The sequence below is a fragment of the Anoplolepis gracilipes genome, chromosome 2, assembly GCF_047496725.1.
Source record: "Anoplolepis gracilipes chromosome 2, ASM4749672v1, whole genome shotgun sequence".
Lineage (NCBI taxonomy): Eukaryota > Metazoa > Arthropoda > Insecta > Hymenoptera > Formicidae > Anoplolepis > Anoplolepis gracilipes.
Genome location: NC_132971.1, coordinates 11,274,965 through 11,293,857, shown reverse-complemented (window position 1 = coordinate 11,293,857; position 18,893 = coordinate 11,274,965). Strand labels below are relative to the sequence as shown.

At 34.1% G+C, this 18,893-nt stretch overlaps 1 protein-coding gene across 1 annotated transcript in view; it reads left to right on the top strand.

The window, feature by feature from the left end:
* Gukh (NHS actin remodeling regulator GUK-holder) overlaps window positions 1–17,231 on the top strand; it is an 86,724-nt gene extending 69,493 nt beyond the window's left edge. The window contains exons 6-11 of the mRNA XM_072886765.1: window positions 1,314–1,761; window positions 1,960–2,854; window positions 3,010–3,306; window positions 12,592–13,267; window positions 13,591–14,116; window positions 14,328–17,231. Of these exons, the coding sequence (XP_072742866.1) occupies window positions 1,314–1,761; window positions 1,960–2,854; window positions 3,010–3,306; window positions 12,592–13,267; window positions 13,591–14,116; window positions 14,328–15,188 (3,703 nt within the window). The 3' untranslated portion in view covers window positions 15,189–17,231. The remainder of the gene's footprint in view (window positions 1–1,313; window positions 1,762–1,959; window positions 2,855–3,009; window positions 3,307–12,591; window positions 13,268–13,590; window positions 14,117–14,327) is intronic.
* The last annotated feature ends 1,662 nt before the right edge of the window (window positions 17,232–18,893 follow it).

The following is an 18,893-nucleotide window of genomic DNA, read 5'->3' as shown; positions in this document are numbered from 1 at the left end:
TGACGTGAAAATATGGTCAGTTTGAACCAAATATGACGTGATGTAATGATGTAAAAATGACGGAAACATGACGGACTAATGTCACAGACCGACGACGACATTTCAAGACGTTAAAAAGACGTGACTTTATTACCATTTTAGACCTATTAGTGACGTTTGAATGACATTTGATCATGAATCTTTTCCTCTAGCGTGAACTCGTAAAAAATGAAAAATTCATTCACAAATATTGAATTCTTTAATGAAACTTTTCACTTTTCACGAGTTCACGCTAGAGGAAAAGATTCATGATCAAATGTCACGATCAAGTCCCAGGTTATAGAGGAAATTCATGTTAGGGCTCTGAGGTGTAGAGAATTGTGAATATCAAAATTATAGACAAAGTTGTTTGAATAATTCAAGATATTATAAAAAATTAAATGAGTTTTTAGTTAAAAAATAATAATACTTGGGCGATTTATAATAATGATTTAAGAATCACGATATTATGACCGTTTTTTACAACATCATTAAGACGTTTTAAATTAAACATTATTTGGTCACGTGATGTCATTGAACCGGAAAAGAGTCAGTTTTCGACGTCAAAAGAACATGTGCTTGCTACCTGGGCAAGGTTTGAACAGGATGTCTATTCGAATCTTGTAAAAAATTTTCTCAATCTTCCAAATATTTTGGTTCAAAATTACAATTGATAAAGAGAATATTTCAACATTTTTTTATGCAACTTTGTAAGTACACAGTGTATTTTTTTTTTTATTACATGCGGTTTCTTATTTTCTAATGTTTTTCAATAAATATTTATCATTTGCATAACATTTTCATTTTTTATCACTAAAATTATAATAAAAAATATGTACTGCATATTTCATATTTTGCTAATTGTAAGATATTGAATATATAAATAGAGGTAGATATATATATAGATATATTTATAATATATTTTAAAGACATAATTTACTTGAATTGCCAAATTTATTAATGTAAAAAGAGAATTTAAAAAAAAATCTCCAATAATATTCCATGAGAATTCCTTGATTTTTTAAGGTACAAAAGAAATTGTAGGTTTTCCATATTTCTTTAAAGAGCAGACACCCTGTTGAATTTAGACGACAGAATGACACTCTTATAATTTATTACAAAAATGATCTAAACTTGTACACGAGAGAGATTCAGCTAAATTTTAATTACGTTTGTTTTAATTATTCTGGAATTTATTTCAAAATTTTGTCAATCAAAGAGTTTCATCAAGATGAAGATTATTTTAAACTAGACAAGGTGCGAGCACCTCTCTTTAATTTCGAATGTTATTTCAGATCCACGACTACAGCTTCGATTGGTACGTCCTCCACTTCCTTAAGTCACATGAGGCGACTTAAAGGAAGGGACACGTCAGCCTCATCTTCGGTAACCTCCGAAGGTACCTTAACCCCAGATATTATTCAAGATATTACGGTAGTGCCCTTCTCCGACGACGGCGAAACGTCGTCGGTATATTCCTGCGACACGGAGGGATATTATACTTCGTTCCACATGGATTCAGGTCTGAAAACGCTTAGGGAGGAGGAACCGGTACCGCAGAGTCCTTTAGTCAAGTCTAATGATATCAGTTCGGACCCTACCTCGCCAATTGTTGAGAACGAGTACGAACTGTTTGGCAGAGGATCAACTTCTACAACCACTAGCTCAGCTGGAACGGTTTGCACCGCGCTTATGGCACCACCACCTCCGGAGCGCAAATCCAGCCTCACGGTTGTTGCTATGGTAAATTTAAATTTCAAAATTCTATGAAAATGAGATAAGTTTAAGTAACTATAACAAATAGCAAATTCTGCTTTAGATAAAATAATTTTTATATATAAATTGTATTAATTCTTTTAACAATATATTACTTTCTGATATTTCTCAATTCTATTATTTATTCGCTTATTTTAATTTAATTTAATTTTATTTTATTAAAAGGTCCACGGTCAAAATCAAAACGGTGGCGAATCGCCCGATAGCGGTCATAATACGTCCTCGTCTCCCGTCGAATCCGCTTCAAGTCCCGCCTGCACCGGTCGATCATGTTCCGAGTTTGAGTACTCGGAGTCCAGCGATCTGGAGGGCTGCGAGCGAATCGAGAGAATCCGTTCAAAAACGGCGATTACAACCAGCCGAATTCCTTCAATGTGCGTGATCACGCCACCAGTGTCCGACGATGAACATGCAAGAGAGGCAGACCAGTGCGAGAAGAAGAAGACGAACGACTCGACGAGGAGAATTGGCCTTCAAAGCGGCGGTTCAGTGTTGATGTCTGCTACTGTTGGCACCTCCAAGATGGAAGTCATCAACGGCCAGGATAAAAATCTGTACGCCACCGTACAGGTGTTACCAGCAATCGCCAACAACGACAGATCGATCGCGACGACGAGTCAGCCGTCGTCGATCAAAATCAGTCCGCTAAGTGGTGTTCTGGGGAAGCTTCGCGGTGTACTTCCGGGCAAGAAGCACGCCACGAAGAACGGTGCTGTACAGGAGCTGTCAAACGCAGACTCCGGCGACTATGTGACCATAGCCGACGTGAGGAACAACAACGACAAGCGTCCCGCGGGCCTGCCCTCGTCTTCGTCATCGTTATCGTCGTCGTCGTCAACAGGCATGACTGCCGTCCGACCTACCGTTACCTATGCCAATTCCGACATCTTTAAAAAAGATGCTGAATACGTGAGTCTAAGCGAATTGCCGAAGAAACCGGACTCGTCATTGGAGAGGAAAAGACAGGGCGCCCGAGTTACTTTGGATTCCGAAGGCAAAGTCGTCTACTCATCCGACAGTTTAAAGAGGAGGAAAGGAGCACACACAACATTTAATCCAGGTATTATTTTAATTAATTAACTTAATTCGAGTGCAATTTATAGCGCGATAAAAATCTTCCTTTAATCAAAGATTTTAACTTGAACTCATAGATATTTTTTTTAAATAGTATTTTTTCACCAGTTTTTACAATTTTATGCAACATTATTTTTTCAGGTCCTTTTGTAAGGGAAGGTGTATCACCTAGCCCGTCGCCGTTACTTCATCGGGCGACGCCAAACGTTCGCGCCGTTACGAAAACCGGCGACGTTGTGGATAGTCCGAACGTCCAGACATCCACGCCGCCGACATCGCCTCAGCTGGGCAAGCTGATCATTCGAGCAGCGCGGAGTCCGGATCGCGCGGCCAGTCCGGATTACGTGCGCACGCCGGCAACCGTGGTCAGTCCCACAAACCCGACCAGTCCCCACAGACAGTTCCGCGGGGCTTATGTCAACGTGCAAGGCGACGAAGGTAAGACGTCCAGCACTGACGAGTACCGCGATTGCACTGGCCGCACCGATAGGTTAGAAGCACCACGCACTGCGATTATTCCTGCATCACGAGCTAACGACGAGTGTTCTAAACGGCCGTCCGACAGTTCGACTCACGCTCTTGCGCCGAGCAACAAACTCCCGGAGTCGGATGAACCTGTAGATAAAGTTAGGATCTGCCACGACGATTCGAAAGTAGATGGGCGAACGAAGCGCAAATCCGATCACGATGAGAACTATTCGCTGGTACACAATGGCGATTGCACGATCGCTCCGTCCAAGGTCAATCACTCTGTCCTTAATGTTGCGAATTCGCGATTAGACTTTGAGAAATCGAGTTTCTATCCAAAGAGTCTGCAAGCAACCGGCAATACGCCTAAGTTAAGTAGGAAATTATTGGTCTCAGATCTTGATACTCCGAGTTTCTGTAGAAAGATATCTGATTACGATAGTCAAAATATAATCGAAGAGAATGCAACGAACGATCTCGAAACTAGCGATAAAAACGTGACAACCGATTCCGCAAAATTAGATAATCAAAGTGCGAAAAAGAAGACTGACCCGACGCGATCTGCCGATAGGGTGGATCGCAAGTTGAAGCGTAGCGAGAGCTATCGCATGGCCACCAGTCCGATCATGTTCATCAAGAAGTTCTCCGCGAGCAGTCAAGCAGATAAATCGTCCAAAATCTGCAGAACGCCCTCTGAGGAGCTCCAGGAAGAACTGCTAAAAGAGAGGATCAACTATCCTGAAACAGTCTCTAGTCCGGAGCCGAGAGTCAACGTAAGCTTTGACACGAAGCTAATATCTACTTCGATACCTGTCCAATCGATGCCGGCTAGTCCTAGACCGAGGGCTTCAGATTTAGAACCGGCTAGAGTGCTCAAGTACTCTGGTAATGATACGGAAATCTGGTAGAAAACGTCGCGATAACGCGTTATCAGTTCAGTAACGCTGTTTTTGCAATCCCAATATGAGGCTGAAATTAACTATTTGATTCTCAATATTTTATCAAGATTGATAAAATCAAGGATTTCAGATATCAAAAGTTCAGTTAAGTTTTGAAACGATTAAAGCATCTGTTCCATTAATGATAGCTGAAAACTAGTAGAAACGTTGTGATAGTGTAAAGCACCAGTTTTATATTGCAAATAATACAAACCGGAAACATAACGAGATGATAGGCGCGACTACTGTGAGTTTTGCTATAAGTTATGTCGTGTTTAGGAAAACAAATAGACGCGAGTAGATTTAATTGGAAATGATCATTATACGCTCTTGGAGAGAGTGATAACGTCATGTAGCTTTATTAATGGCATTAGTACATATGTATGTACTAGGATACTGCAGTTCATTTCTTGATGAAAATAACAGTTAGCAATCGATTAATTGAATTAGTTAAATATATCTTAAATATTACCTTAAAAAATTATTATATATTAATTATTATTAAATGTTCTTTTATATATTTATTTTCGAAGAAAATAAAAATATTTTTTATATTATTATTAAATTGTTTTTATACACCAAACGTTCTAATATTTGAAAAATTAAATTTTTATTTCCAAAAAGTTTTTTAAGTATTTTAAGTATTTTTGTAAATATTTTTTAAATATTTTCAAATCATATTTTAATATTCATTTTTAATATTTGTAAATATATCTTAACATTTTCAAAGGGAGAATGTTTTAAGAAAAATGTAATCATTAAAATGGAATATTATTCGTTGAGATTAAAATATATAATGTTGCAAGTTATACAGCAAGAATATCACGATATCTCGAAAATCAGCGTTTTTATTATCAAAGATCCACTTCAGCGCGATAACTCGATGGAGAACGATTTCCACGACTCGGGATATTTCGTTGTTGAATAACAATAACAAAATCAGCGCGTGAAATAGATTGGAGGATAAAAGAAAATTATCAAGGTCTAATCAGATATAATTGGAGCGAGAAGTCGCGGGGAAGATATCGACGGACGATTGTAGCGCGTTATGCAAAAGGCGGAATCGCCAGATCAGGGCTCAGTGTGTCACTCCCGCGAATCAAGACGAGGGGCAGGGACACAAGCGAACTATTCGACGGCGGTCACGAGATAACAAGATCGGCCATTTTTTTCGCACGCAAACAAAGATATAGGATAGGGAACCGCGCATTACTGGTCACGTTTTCCCTTATCTCTGACACTTGCGTCCGATCTTTCCAACCACGAGTCGACGAGACAATCCCCAGGGTGTATTTAATGTATTGTGACGAGATAAACGTCGAGTTGTTCTGTCGTCAAACAACAATCTTTGCGCATGGAATATTTTAGAGTTCAATAATTTCATCGATGAACTTTCACTGGAGAACACGCTCGACAAGATTGAACAATACTCTAATGATCTATGACCTATGATAAATTTTTATTATGAATTTTTATTTTTTTGCTGAACAAAAAATCATATCTTCTAACTTTCTTTCAACTTTTTATCGGTAATTACTTTCCTTTACACATATAAATAATATGCAAAAAATTATGAAATATTATTAGTTAAATTTTTTAATTAATCACGTTAAATAAATTTTGTTTAAAATAATTCAATATCATTTCTTCAAGTCAGGCTATTGCGAATTAAAATTAGTAATAATAGTGTATAATAAATAAAAGTTTAATCAGGTTTCTCTATAATAAGAGAGACACTCGATTAATTAAACTTTTATTTATATACACATTTATTTTATTTTTTTCTTTATTTTATTTAAATTACGCGACCATTAAATCACGAAATTTGAAATTTTACGACGCAAGAGGGAGAGTGGAAAATTATTACGATGGGGTGGCGCGTAGGAAATCTTTAACGAGCCGTTGGAAAACTCCCACGAAGCTCCCAATAAAGACTTTGTTAGCCCTTATCAGTATCATTAACTGCTGGCTCAATAAGCAACTCGAATTGCATCAGACGTGATATTTATCCTGACATGATAATAAACGGTCGGGGTGCCGATAAACAAAAATCCCCACCACGAGGATTGAAATACTTTCGTGCGCATTCTGGCGCCTTCAGTGTTCAGTGCTTTCCGATCCGCTCGATCGAACCATGAAATAATTCGTCCTTCGTCCGTGAAATTCTCTTCTTCTTCAAATCCGCTCGGAAATTACAAATGTTGACCGGCAAAATGCGGTGCTGCAGAAAATTAACTTGTACCTTTACAAATACGAAGAATCACGGTTCTTCGAATTATCATCGCGTCTAATCACGATCCAATTACGTCGATCCTTGTAATACTGTCATTCATATCACATCTTTCGTAATTATTTTCATCTGAAAAAATTTAAGATCCGAGAGAGCGAAAAAATCTTTTTTAAAAATATTGAAAGATCTTCGCAGAGTGTCAGCCGCGATCGGATGATTTGCCGCAAAACGAAAACTTTTAGCGAGGCGCGATGATAAGATTATTCGTTATCGGTGTAAAAATGGGGAGAAAACCTTGTAGCTAGACAGACAGTCGCCGTTGATAGACGGAGCAGTGAGGTTGTAAATCGATTCACGATTCCCGACTCGTACAGTCGCGACACATCGAGATGTTGGCGAGACATTTTCTCTTCATCGCGACCAGGCGTCCTTGTAAGTGTGTGTGTGTGTGTGTGTGTATGTTGCATATCTTACAAGAAATTAATTCAATCATTAAATCTATTGCCCCAGCAACTTCCGACATTTTTTTGCAACTATAAATTTTAATAAATTAAAAAAAAAATAACGAGCCAATGAAAGCCAAGAAAGTTACTCGAAAAAAATTCTTCTTTAAGAGAAAGCCAGATTTATTCTAGGAATAAAAAAACATTTCAATATGCAATCGGTTGTACACCAATATGTTTTTTACTAGACTTCTAAGCTCTCTTCTAAAAGTTCACAAATATTCTTTCATACAATTCCTAGGACAAACCTACCTTATTTTGTATGTATAAACTGCAAGACTTTTATTAAACAAATATCTTGTTATTTTAGATTTTGATTAGTAATGTAAAATGACTCTGGTCATTTATCTCCTTAAGGGGATGTTGAACTCATTTTTTTATCGACCGAACCATATTTTTTGCGCACCGAAATGTTTTTATTGGTTGCACAGAATAAAAAATCCTTTTCTACGATTAAAGTACACATAGAAACATTGGATGAACATTCCGATTTTTACGTAAAAGACGAAAAAAATTAAAAAATTAAAATTTTGTTTTAATTTTTTTCGTCTTTTACGTAAAAATCGAAATATTCATCCAATATTTCTATGTGTACTTTAATCGTGGAAAAGGATTTTTTATTCTGTGCAATCAATAAAAACATTTCGGTGCGCAAAAAATATGATTCGGTCGATAAAAAAAATGAGTTCGGCATTAATGATCATTTAATTAATCATCAAGAAAGAATTTTTTTCAATTATAAATTTTATATGTATTATATTTATTAGATTTTTAAAACTTTATTAATTAGAAACCTATAATAAGAAACAATAAACGTAATTGTCATGAAGAGAACAATTGAGTTCATGAATATAAAACATACATATAATGTTGCATTTTTATCATTTTATTATGACATCTTATCATTCTTATCATCGCTTATGTCAATTTAATCATACTTTATATCTTTTGACAAGTTCTAATTTGATAATTCGAAATTCCTCTTGACGACAGCTTCAATTAATTATGCTTGATTATAGCAAAGAAACCGTTATCGTATATACGTGCATTTGTATGTATATATGTATGTTTGCTTTGAACTTGATTATTTGCTTTTTTTGCATTGATCTTTGAACCACAATATTTTGTATCAACGATATACTCGTGCGAAAAGAATTTATTTATATCCTTTACGTAAGCTGATCATTTTATTTTAACGTCTGATTTTCAAGAGAGATGTTTACTAATATACCAATTGCATTTTCGAATAAATCTTACATTAAACACTTCTCTATATTTGTAGCATATTTTTCATAGAAGAAATAAATTTTTTTTTATTTTGACAATCTTAAGTTACAAAAATTTATTAACTTTTAGATTACTTTTTCTCGTACATGTTGACAAATAGATCTTGTTGTATTAATTTATAACTGTTATTCTAAATTTTTATATATGTAAAGAAATATGAATATTTTTCTCGTTATAAAATATAACGTTTGTTTTCTTCTCTCGATGTATGATCTCTATCGAACATTTCACAAAGTATAAATGAGCGAATAAGGTGCTACTTCGTCTGTCAAGTCCGTGATTATATCAGTGATATCGCCAAGAGCATTAAATGTTTGGGATCGCATAAGTGACCACGTATCGTTATCAGTATTGCAAAACTGACGCACGATTATAAAGAAGAGCTACACGAGCGCAGAAAAGATAGAGAGAAAGATGAAGAAATACAGTGGAAAGTACCATTGTGATTGAATGACAAACAGAAACCCAAGAAATAAAGGAGAGAAAGAGAGAGTCAATAATCCCCCCTATTAGCTTTTCGCCTCCTCTATCTTATCGCGACAACTCCAGATTGGCGGATGAATGTACACCAACACTATATACTTATCTTGAAAACAGACTTTTACCAGCGCGTGCAATCGGTCTCCTGCGAAGTGTGTACATAATAACGTTAATCGTGATTGACGACATAAATAAATACGAAATAAGGGAAACGGTACCAGAAAATAATTAAGATTCCGAATGACCTGTAATGTTGCATGACGGAGACCTTGGAGGGAGCGATACCGTTACATAAAATCGCGGTTGAAAATTCATGATATAACGGTAGTTAATTGCGATTAATAATTTATCGAGATTTAAAAAAAAACGCGCAAGTTTGCGAGATTGAAGAGAATCGTAAAATCCGTCCAATTTATTGATGTACGACAAAGAAATCGCGCCGCTAAATATAAATCATTGCGAAATCGGCTGTCCGCGATATCGTTTGCAATTCTACGGTTCTTCGAAGAATAAACGTAATTGTATAATAAGACATACAAAATATTAATTTTGAATATAATTTATGTTAGTTTTTTACGCTAATCTATATTCTCTTTGTATAATCATACATATGCAAGGCCAGTGACAAAAGGATATAAATAACTTATGTACGTTATTGTCGGTTTTTTGAATTTTCAGAACAAGCGCTAAGTCATTTTATCAAAAAACATATTGAATAACATATTTTTATGTTTAGGCAATTTAAAAAATATGCAATTAATCTGTGTCATATATTTACAATTATAAATGTTAATAATGTACATACATATATATATATATACACACACACAAGAGGAATTATACCAAATTGTGTTTGCTACTCCCATTATATTGTTACAACACATCTTACATATAAGAGAGAACACTTTGTTACATCGCTAAATACGATTTCTACGACAAAACTTACGAATTTATTACTATGATTGATAATTTCATATATTTATTTCTTGCAATGCAGTACAAATATCCGTAAATCCGTAAAAAAGCAGGAGAAGATTAGCCAGAGTCTATAAAATCATTATCTATTTACGATAAATGTATTACAGCACTTTGTCTGTGAGCGATAAGTCAAGGATAAAAAATATATTGATTCCGATAACTTATGAACGAAAATGAATCCTTCTCGTCGATAGCAATAAGAGAAAAAAATGTAAAATTTTTGATACGCATACATTTAAACGTTCATAATCTCCTCGATATTTCATTCGAGAGTGATCAATAAATATATAACACATTATATGAAATTATTATGATCTACACATCGATCTATACAATGCAATTATTGTATCTAAATTTTTTTATCTTAACATTTTCTTGATCATTTTATTGGTCATTTTCGTCCATTATTTGAGTCGGAAATTTTTGTCATAAAATCCAAAAATTTTGTCAAAATTCTTTCTTTAGATATAATATTACATTTACTATATTGTATGTTATAATTAATATAAGTTATAGTTATTATTATGTTTTGCTTCGATCCGAACTGTGTAAATAATGATTTTTGACAGTTATGCTGATTTAATGATATATCGTTAAAATTATACAACTGCGCTTCGTGATCGGGAAACCTGTTGAGATCTTTATATTTGATCACCGACTGATTATCATTAAACGTTTTACAAATAAACTGCCATCGCTTCCCTAATAATCGACGAAGTAAATGGCAGTAATAATGTTCCGGCATGCTTGTGAAGCTCTCGTAAATATGCCCTAACTTGCCGTGTCGCATGTTTGCTCGAGATGCGTGCTCGCCCTCTCGTTGTAAGTAACGCGTCTATTACTGACTAACAAGGACTAACTATAGGTACATATATATCCTGTAGCTGCAACTGTGGATCTAAGTCAGAGTGACATTGTGATAATATATACGTTCTTCTTTTTTTATATTAAATATATATATATCTTTATAAAAATTTTACATATGTAAATTAAGAGTTGGATATTTTCTTTTACAGAAATTACCAATACAATAAAAAAAGAAAAAGATTAAAGTTAATAAAAAAACATGAACATTCTTTTGTAATATAATAAAAAATAGCGAGGAAATTTCAGAACGTATCATTAATATTTCGGATGATTATTAGTCTTCCTTCACAAATAACATCATGATGTTCTTTTAATATAGGGAGGTATAAATCTGAGATGTAATTTACGTGACAGTTATCGTGTCGCAATCTCTCTCTCGCTAACACTTTGTTATAATATCGTACATATCGCAACTTCTATGATAACGCGCTAGTATATAAGATATACCGCGTACGCGTTTAATTAAAATCGCGAAGAACCGGAATTCAATTCGCGTCTTTCTTCACGGTGTTACTCTGAGAGCGACATGTGTTATTAATTAATCAGCTTGCAACTAATATCGCGAAGATGTACTTACAACCTGGGCGAGGGGAGCATGCACTATCAGCGTGTATTGTACATGTACATATGTGTTGTAGCTTTAAGATCTACCCGCCGTTCGTATGCACATTTATTGTAAATATTATATATATATATATATATATATAATTTTTTTTCTTTTATACATCCGGTGCATCTTGCGGCGGTATATCTTATGCCTGTACATAAAACTATCACCGTTGCCGATACGATGTCATTAACGAATTATGAGGAATGTATGTTGAATAGACGTCATTCTTTTTGAAAAGCATTTGCATTTTGTCATTTTTTTTCTCTCTCTCTCTTTCTATCATCTATGTATATCATCAATGTATACATCATCTGTACCTCGAAGATTGTAAATATTGCACCAAATCCTACAATCCGAAGCCTGTTTTTATCTATTATTTTTCTTTTTATGTATCTTCACATATGTGGCCATATAGTTTTAGAAAAAATGCACCTCGCGAGCATTCGTGTGGCACTTCCCCTCACTAGTAACTCTCACCCACATATCATAGTTCCATGCTCCATGCACCTGGTGAGTATGTTTTTTTTCTTAACTTCATAGATATTGCGCGCAAGAGTTTGACGTCGACCTCGATCGCGTAAACAAGAATAAATTTTTCTTTATATAATAACATAATAATTTTATAAATTTCTAAAATTTCGCTTTCAATTAGTCTATTTAAAGTATACGACTCATTTCAACAATTTATGCGAAAGTCGACATCAAATTCGTGTGCTATATCATAATTTGCTCGCGTTTTATCTACCGCATGCTTGTGTTTGTGACGCTTTTGCGATGTGTTTGCTTCGCTTGATTTTGCTCACAATTCCGATAATAATTTTTATATAAATATTTATGTTTTTATGTATTTATATTTATATGTTACGTACACGCGAACGCGTAATTTTAATTTACATGTAATAAGATATATATTTAATATTGAATTGAAATGTTTTTAGAGCTGATAAAAATAAGATTAATAATTGCATTAAAATTTATTTTTGTACATCACTGTATTTAATATATAAAAATTGTGCAATTTTTTTACATCTTGGACAACTTTTAGTCGCAATATTACGAACCACATTATAACGCAGTAGAAGAAAAGATCGTATATATAATAAAAATATTAATTAAAACGTATATATTATTAATTAAAACATAGATAAGCAAAATGATAAAGATGTAATAAGTATCAAAAAGTATTACTTTATTCTTTTTTGCATCGCTTAAAAGAATTTTAAGAAACAATAATATTGTTGAGAAAAATCCTATATCTTATTAATCATCCAATAAAAAGAGAAACGCTCATAACTGGTAAAAGAAAACACTTGCAGCCTACAATCTGCGAGGAATTTAACTATCTTCTCTTAACTGTTGCAGACAACACTTTGCTGGGGACACCTTCGGAATCGGTACCGCCGCAAACGATTATTCAACCGCCACCCTACATCGCTCCACCAAAACCTGAAGATCGAGAGATCTATCAAAAATCACAAAAGAGATACCAAGATATCCTGAAGGACTCGCAGCCGCCAAATCTACGAGGATATCCCGAAAATGAGAAGCAGGCGATCGCAGACCAGAAACCTCCATCCTATACGCAAGAGATATACGATCCCCGTCAAAATGTCCAGCAGCTGTACGACAATCGTAGTAACTTTTTCGATCAGCAGCAGTGGATGTCGAACTACGAGTACCAACAAGTTCGCAACAATCAGACGGTGCATATGCACAACGCGAGGAACCAGCAGCTCTGTGCACCGGGCAGAGATATCGATCAACAACAGTTTTACACCCTGCCGACGAGGAGGCCTCAACGAGAAGTCGAGCCACCTCGCAGCGTTACGCCGGATATCACCAGGGGTCTCGGACGCGGTTCCCTCAGTAGCATGCACATGCTGGCAAAACAGAGTCAGCAGAGGGTCACGACTATGGAGAACGAGCAGAATCGACGCGGTGTCCATGTGGACGTGGAAAACAGGAACTTGGAGCAAGCGGAGACGAGAGGCAGATTCGTGCAAAATCAATCGCAGTCAATTGTGAATGTCAGAAATAGGTGAGACCCGGAAGAACAAGAAGAATCAAATTTTTGTTTTAGCTCAGTTGCAATCTTAAATCATAAATGCAAGTTTGAACCTATATATACATCAGTAAATTAAAGGAGTTAATAATATTAATAATATATTATAATAAGATGTATCAATTGATATCAATGAATGGCGCGCACTGTAGTTATTTATAAATTGCTTCTTCTATCTTTATATATTGTACAAAAGACTATGTGGGAAAATAGAAAGATTACATGATAATTATCAAGCGTAACGACCGATGCTAAAAGTAATCGACCTTGATTTAAACGTTTCATTGTTTTATACGCAGGTTCGCAACGCCTCTAAATTTAACTACACTTGGCTATCGATTCTTCGCATCTTCACCGGCTAATGATCCGTTTACGAAGTCTCCTAACGCAGACGTTCTACGAAATAATCCAATTTCACCGATCGGCCACGGCTGTTATAATAACGGCTTCAAATCGTCCACTCCCACTGACCATCACGGACGATCGGCATCAACTGTGGCGGAACGTCTAGCTTTAACCGCCACCACCGGCAATAATTGTGTGTCGCCGATACCGGTGAGTGGTTTCTCGGGTAGAAGTACTCCCGTCCAGACCTCTTCCGGCAGGACAACGCCGACCAATCTGATCCTGTCGCCTACCAAGAGCACCATGTCCAACGAAGAGTTATTCGCCGCGATCCACAAATCGAAGAAACGACTCAACATCAAGTTCAACGAGAACGAGAACGAAAATCTGTCGCCTTGCGGATCGATGAATTCCCTAATACAGACACCGGCCGGTACCAGACACAGCTGGAGCCCGGAATCTTACCAAAAACCTGCAGAGGTAATTACACCGATATAAAAAAAAAAAAAAATCGAAGATAAACAATTCTCAATTTCTGGTTTGAGAAAAAGTTTGTCAATTTATTTAAGCAAATATTTTTGAAGAATAAATGTTTATTGACCTCGAATAAGGAAGTAGCTTTGACTTTTTAAAAATTCTACGATTCTATTCGTCACATAACTCGCTAATCTCGCTCAATGTTTTATTTCAGGTACCGACCACCGTGCAATCGCCTACATCACGAATGGATTTCAAACGTCTGCTTCTTCAGCAAAGCGTAAAGACAAGTCCCATGCGACTGTCAGCGGCGGAACAATTGAAACTGTCACGCCAACAATGCCAACAACAACAACAATCATCACCAAACACTCACCAAAATCCTCTGGCTAAGGTTCTGAGTCCACGTTCGGGCTGGAGATTTCAAACACCGAGAACCGACGTCCTCTCGTCCACCATAATCGAGGACACCGCGGCAGAAGAGAAAGCTATGAAACCATCACCGGAAAATACATCTCCCATCTCAAGACTGAACCTTAGAAGACAATTAGATCTCTGTACTGACCTAGCAAGTCATCTGCATATCATTGATCACGAAAACAAAACCACGAATCTCAACGATAAGTTAACGAGAGCGAACAAGATGTGTAACGCGGACAAACTCAATCTCGATCCAACAATCAAATTGCTGAATCAAAATAACAGAACTCAAGAATTAATTACAACTGCGCCTGATGATTCTGCACGAACTCTCACGTCACCCGCAAAAACAATAACCAGTCAGACTATTTCGTCTTTGCCTTCCCACAACGACATCAGTACGGTCATACAGTATTCGAAGAGTTTGCTCGAACCCAAAAATCAGGATCCTAAAAGTGCTCTTGAATCGCGGAGGATCAGCAATCAATTGGCGAAAGCACAGTTCCTAGCTAGCACACCTACTAACAATAACCCATCGCAAAATCTCTACTTTAGCAAGAGATTCAGAGCACGATCAGAATCTCCGCAACACACTGTGGCGCAAAACGTTGCAACACGAAGCCCGAGTGCTCCTACTCTCGAAACCGCTTTATGATCCGAAAATACGTCGATAATCAGAACAACAGTTTTGCGCAAGAATAAGAATGTAGCTCTTCATTATTGTGACATAATATAATTTATGTATTGGTTTTTCTTATTATCTTAATAAGTTAAATTTTAGTAAATTGAATATTATTGAATTGTATATAAAATATTTATATGCACATAAGTTATTGATTAAAATTATAATTGATTTAAATTTTACTATAATGTAACAATGATCTTATCTAGTACATTAATGAAGAGTTAATATTAAATACAAATATTTTGAACATCTAAATCTGTTGAAGAAAGATAAAAATGAGCGGTTTAAGTTGAATTTTCCTAATTACAACTCGCATTTACTAAGAGACAATAATTTATAACCATTATATTTATTAGTGATAAAGCGGGAATTAGTATTACCCAGTATTGCAAAAAATCTCTTGCAAAAGTAGAACATTCAAAGAGCGAATATCATAATGAAAACGAAAATATCAATAATTCACACTTTGCTAATTGAATATAAAATATGTTTTATAACATATAATGTTACATTACATAATGCAAATAATTTCACTAAATTTCAAATATGTAACTCAATCAAATTATAAGCAATATTCTTAACGCTAATAATCTCAATCGCGTGCCTATTTAATATAAACATTTTATATACATATATATATATATATATATATATATATATATTTGCACTGTATAAAATGATACTCTAAATTTACTCTCGAATTGAGATAATACCGTAGATGTTAATACAGCGATATATTTATATGGTGTATTCAATATTTTCTCATTCTTTATACTAAATAAGTTTTCTTCGACTTTTTAACGAAGAAAGCAGTTTGATCTTGTACGATCTCAACGCTCATGATCGGAATTAAATAAATATATAATCTCATCTCGATATATCTATTCTTAAATAAAAGAAAAAAATATAGATATTCTGTGCTAGTGTTGCACAAAGTCTCGCATTCGCAGAATTTTATCTGCGATATGAAGAAACGTGACAAAAATTTTTTTTCTAATTCTATAATAAGAAACTTATACAAATGTAAAACCTATCGTTACCTTTATTCTCTCAAAGTAAAATATTATATTCAGTATTTTATCTATGTTTGGGTTAATTAATATTATTATATTAATATATATATTTAATTTTTTAATAATATAATAACTATATTAATATATAATATTAATTTATTTACGCGGGAATTAAGAGAAAGATGTTGATGGCCAGGAGCCGTGGAAATTTAACTCGATGAATTATAAACCGTTTATTATAAGAAGATAAATTAAGTACATTATTGTTTGTATTTATAAAGTCGAGATTACTCGAAATAATCGCTGCCGATATATTTTTAAACTATTAGATAGAAATAAAAATCAAATCCTGTCCCAATCATAAATAATTCTTTTACTAATTCTTTTGTATTCTATAATTTTTTTCTATTTTACAGAAATTAAATATTGAAAATAGGCGATTTATATTACATTTACTTACCACGCTCATAATTATGGACCGACAGTCTTTCGGTTAACCATTTTGTCGACGCTAAAATATTTATAATTATTATATTTAAAGTATTAATTTATCTGTCGACTTCAATGATAACCTAATTCCCACCTAGTGATTTGGCGAAACTTGTATATAACGAGCAATATAATCGCAACCGGTTTTAAGTCTCGATCGCTTACTAGTCTAGTCGGGGTAGAATTTAGTATACATATATCGCGTTTTTGGGAGGAAAAGTGCCGTTAATCGCGTGAGAGGAATGTGTAATGTATTACAATGGATCGAGATAATTAACGCGTGATGAATATATATATAATATGTATGCGAAAAAGATTAATAATGTAACAACAGTTGCCTTATTATTAATTAAATTATTTCAAGTTGTGTCGAGCAAAAATATCGACGAAGCATTTATCAATTATTTGCGATCGCGCAAAACACAAAAGTAACTTTGCAAATGTAACTTGTTAGGTCTTAAGCTAGAAAAGTGTTTTGTACTTTGCTCAGAATAAACGAAAATGTTTCGTGAACATTTCAAATGCATTCCTTTTTCTAATTTATATGTTTTTTGTGTATATATTTATTACTTAATTAATTCTATCATATAATAATTCAAAATGAATATAAGAGAACCAATTCGCCAACTTTTTTGGCAAATTTTTAATTATTATTAAATTATACAAATTTTAATTATTATTTTGAATGTATATGTTGATCTCAGAAAAAAAAAATTACTTTTATGTGTTGCAAATATTTAGAGATTATTAGAGTATGTTTAAAAAAAGATTATATTTGGTATGTTTTTATGTAGATGCATAATCTTTTTTTTTCAAGTAGAGGCCTCAACATAAAAATATAAAATATAAATATTGCGCTTTCTTGTAGCGCAATAAAAAATCAATAAATAAGCATCTGATTAAGACATATTTTACAATATTCTCTGATCACATAAAATGTCACAAATGTAAATAATAAAAATAAACATAATAAATAATTTTATTTTCATTTTATTTTCTATAATATATAATAATAATAATCAGTAACACTCACCTCATTTTTTTGTGTATATCACAGCGGTTGCATCGCTGCATCGACGTTCAAAAGAGGCTGCTTCCTCTGAAACATTTTTATATTAATGTTATGTACCAGTAAAAACCAAACACAACATTTTTAATCAAAATCAATCAGAAGATAATTCGCTTACGTATGTCACTGTACGATCACTGTAATCCACGAAAATACAGTAAATTATTGAAGTGAACGAGCGATAAAACGATCCAGCGACCTTTCGGTATTAATAACCGTGCGAAGTGTACGCATGAATTAATTTACGCGCAATTCGTGGACAGACAACGGTAACCTGTGATTGGTCTGCTTAAAGCTGTGTCCATTTCAAAAACTATTATTTGAAATAAAAAGCCGCAAAAACTCATTATTTATTTCCTAAAATTTCTAATTTTTTTTTCTATAAAAAAAAGATAAATAAAATTAATGTTACCAATATTCATAGTTCAATTCAATACCTTACACTAGTCGTCACTTTTTTTTTAAAAAAGGGAATAAGGAAAAAAGATATAATAATAAAATAATATTCACTTGATATGAATATTAATCATCGGATTCAAGCACATTAAATTTAATAATACATATTGATGTTTTGTACACTAATAAAAATCAAATATTTTGTGCACTAATAAAGACCAAAATTGTGCTTACAAGAATCAGGCAGCCACTTTGAACAGCTGTTGCATTAAAAAATGAGAGTGGATTAGGCCTATTGGGGAAATCACTTGAAAAAAACGCGCCATGCTATCTACCGCAAGGTGGTGAGGAAATGATAGTGTCGCTACATTTTCTTATCATATAAAATTATTTTATTATACAATAAAAAACTGTACGTCCATATATTAAAATTTTCTTGTGTTACCATGATTTGATTACTACTTTAATGTAAAATTAACATATAGCTGATATGTTATTATTATTTTTATAACATTTTTTCATGTGTTACATTTATATAAACTTCAGAACTTAACACTTTAAGTATGTCTCTTGAGATAGAATATTATTTTGAGTGCTTTTAACACATCATTAGCAATCATTTCAAACAATCACCATGTTACAAAATTAGTTCAACATTCTAAGTAAAGTGAAAGTAAATCTTCGAGTAATCATGAGCTTTAACATGTT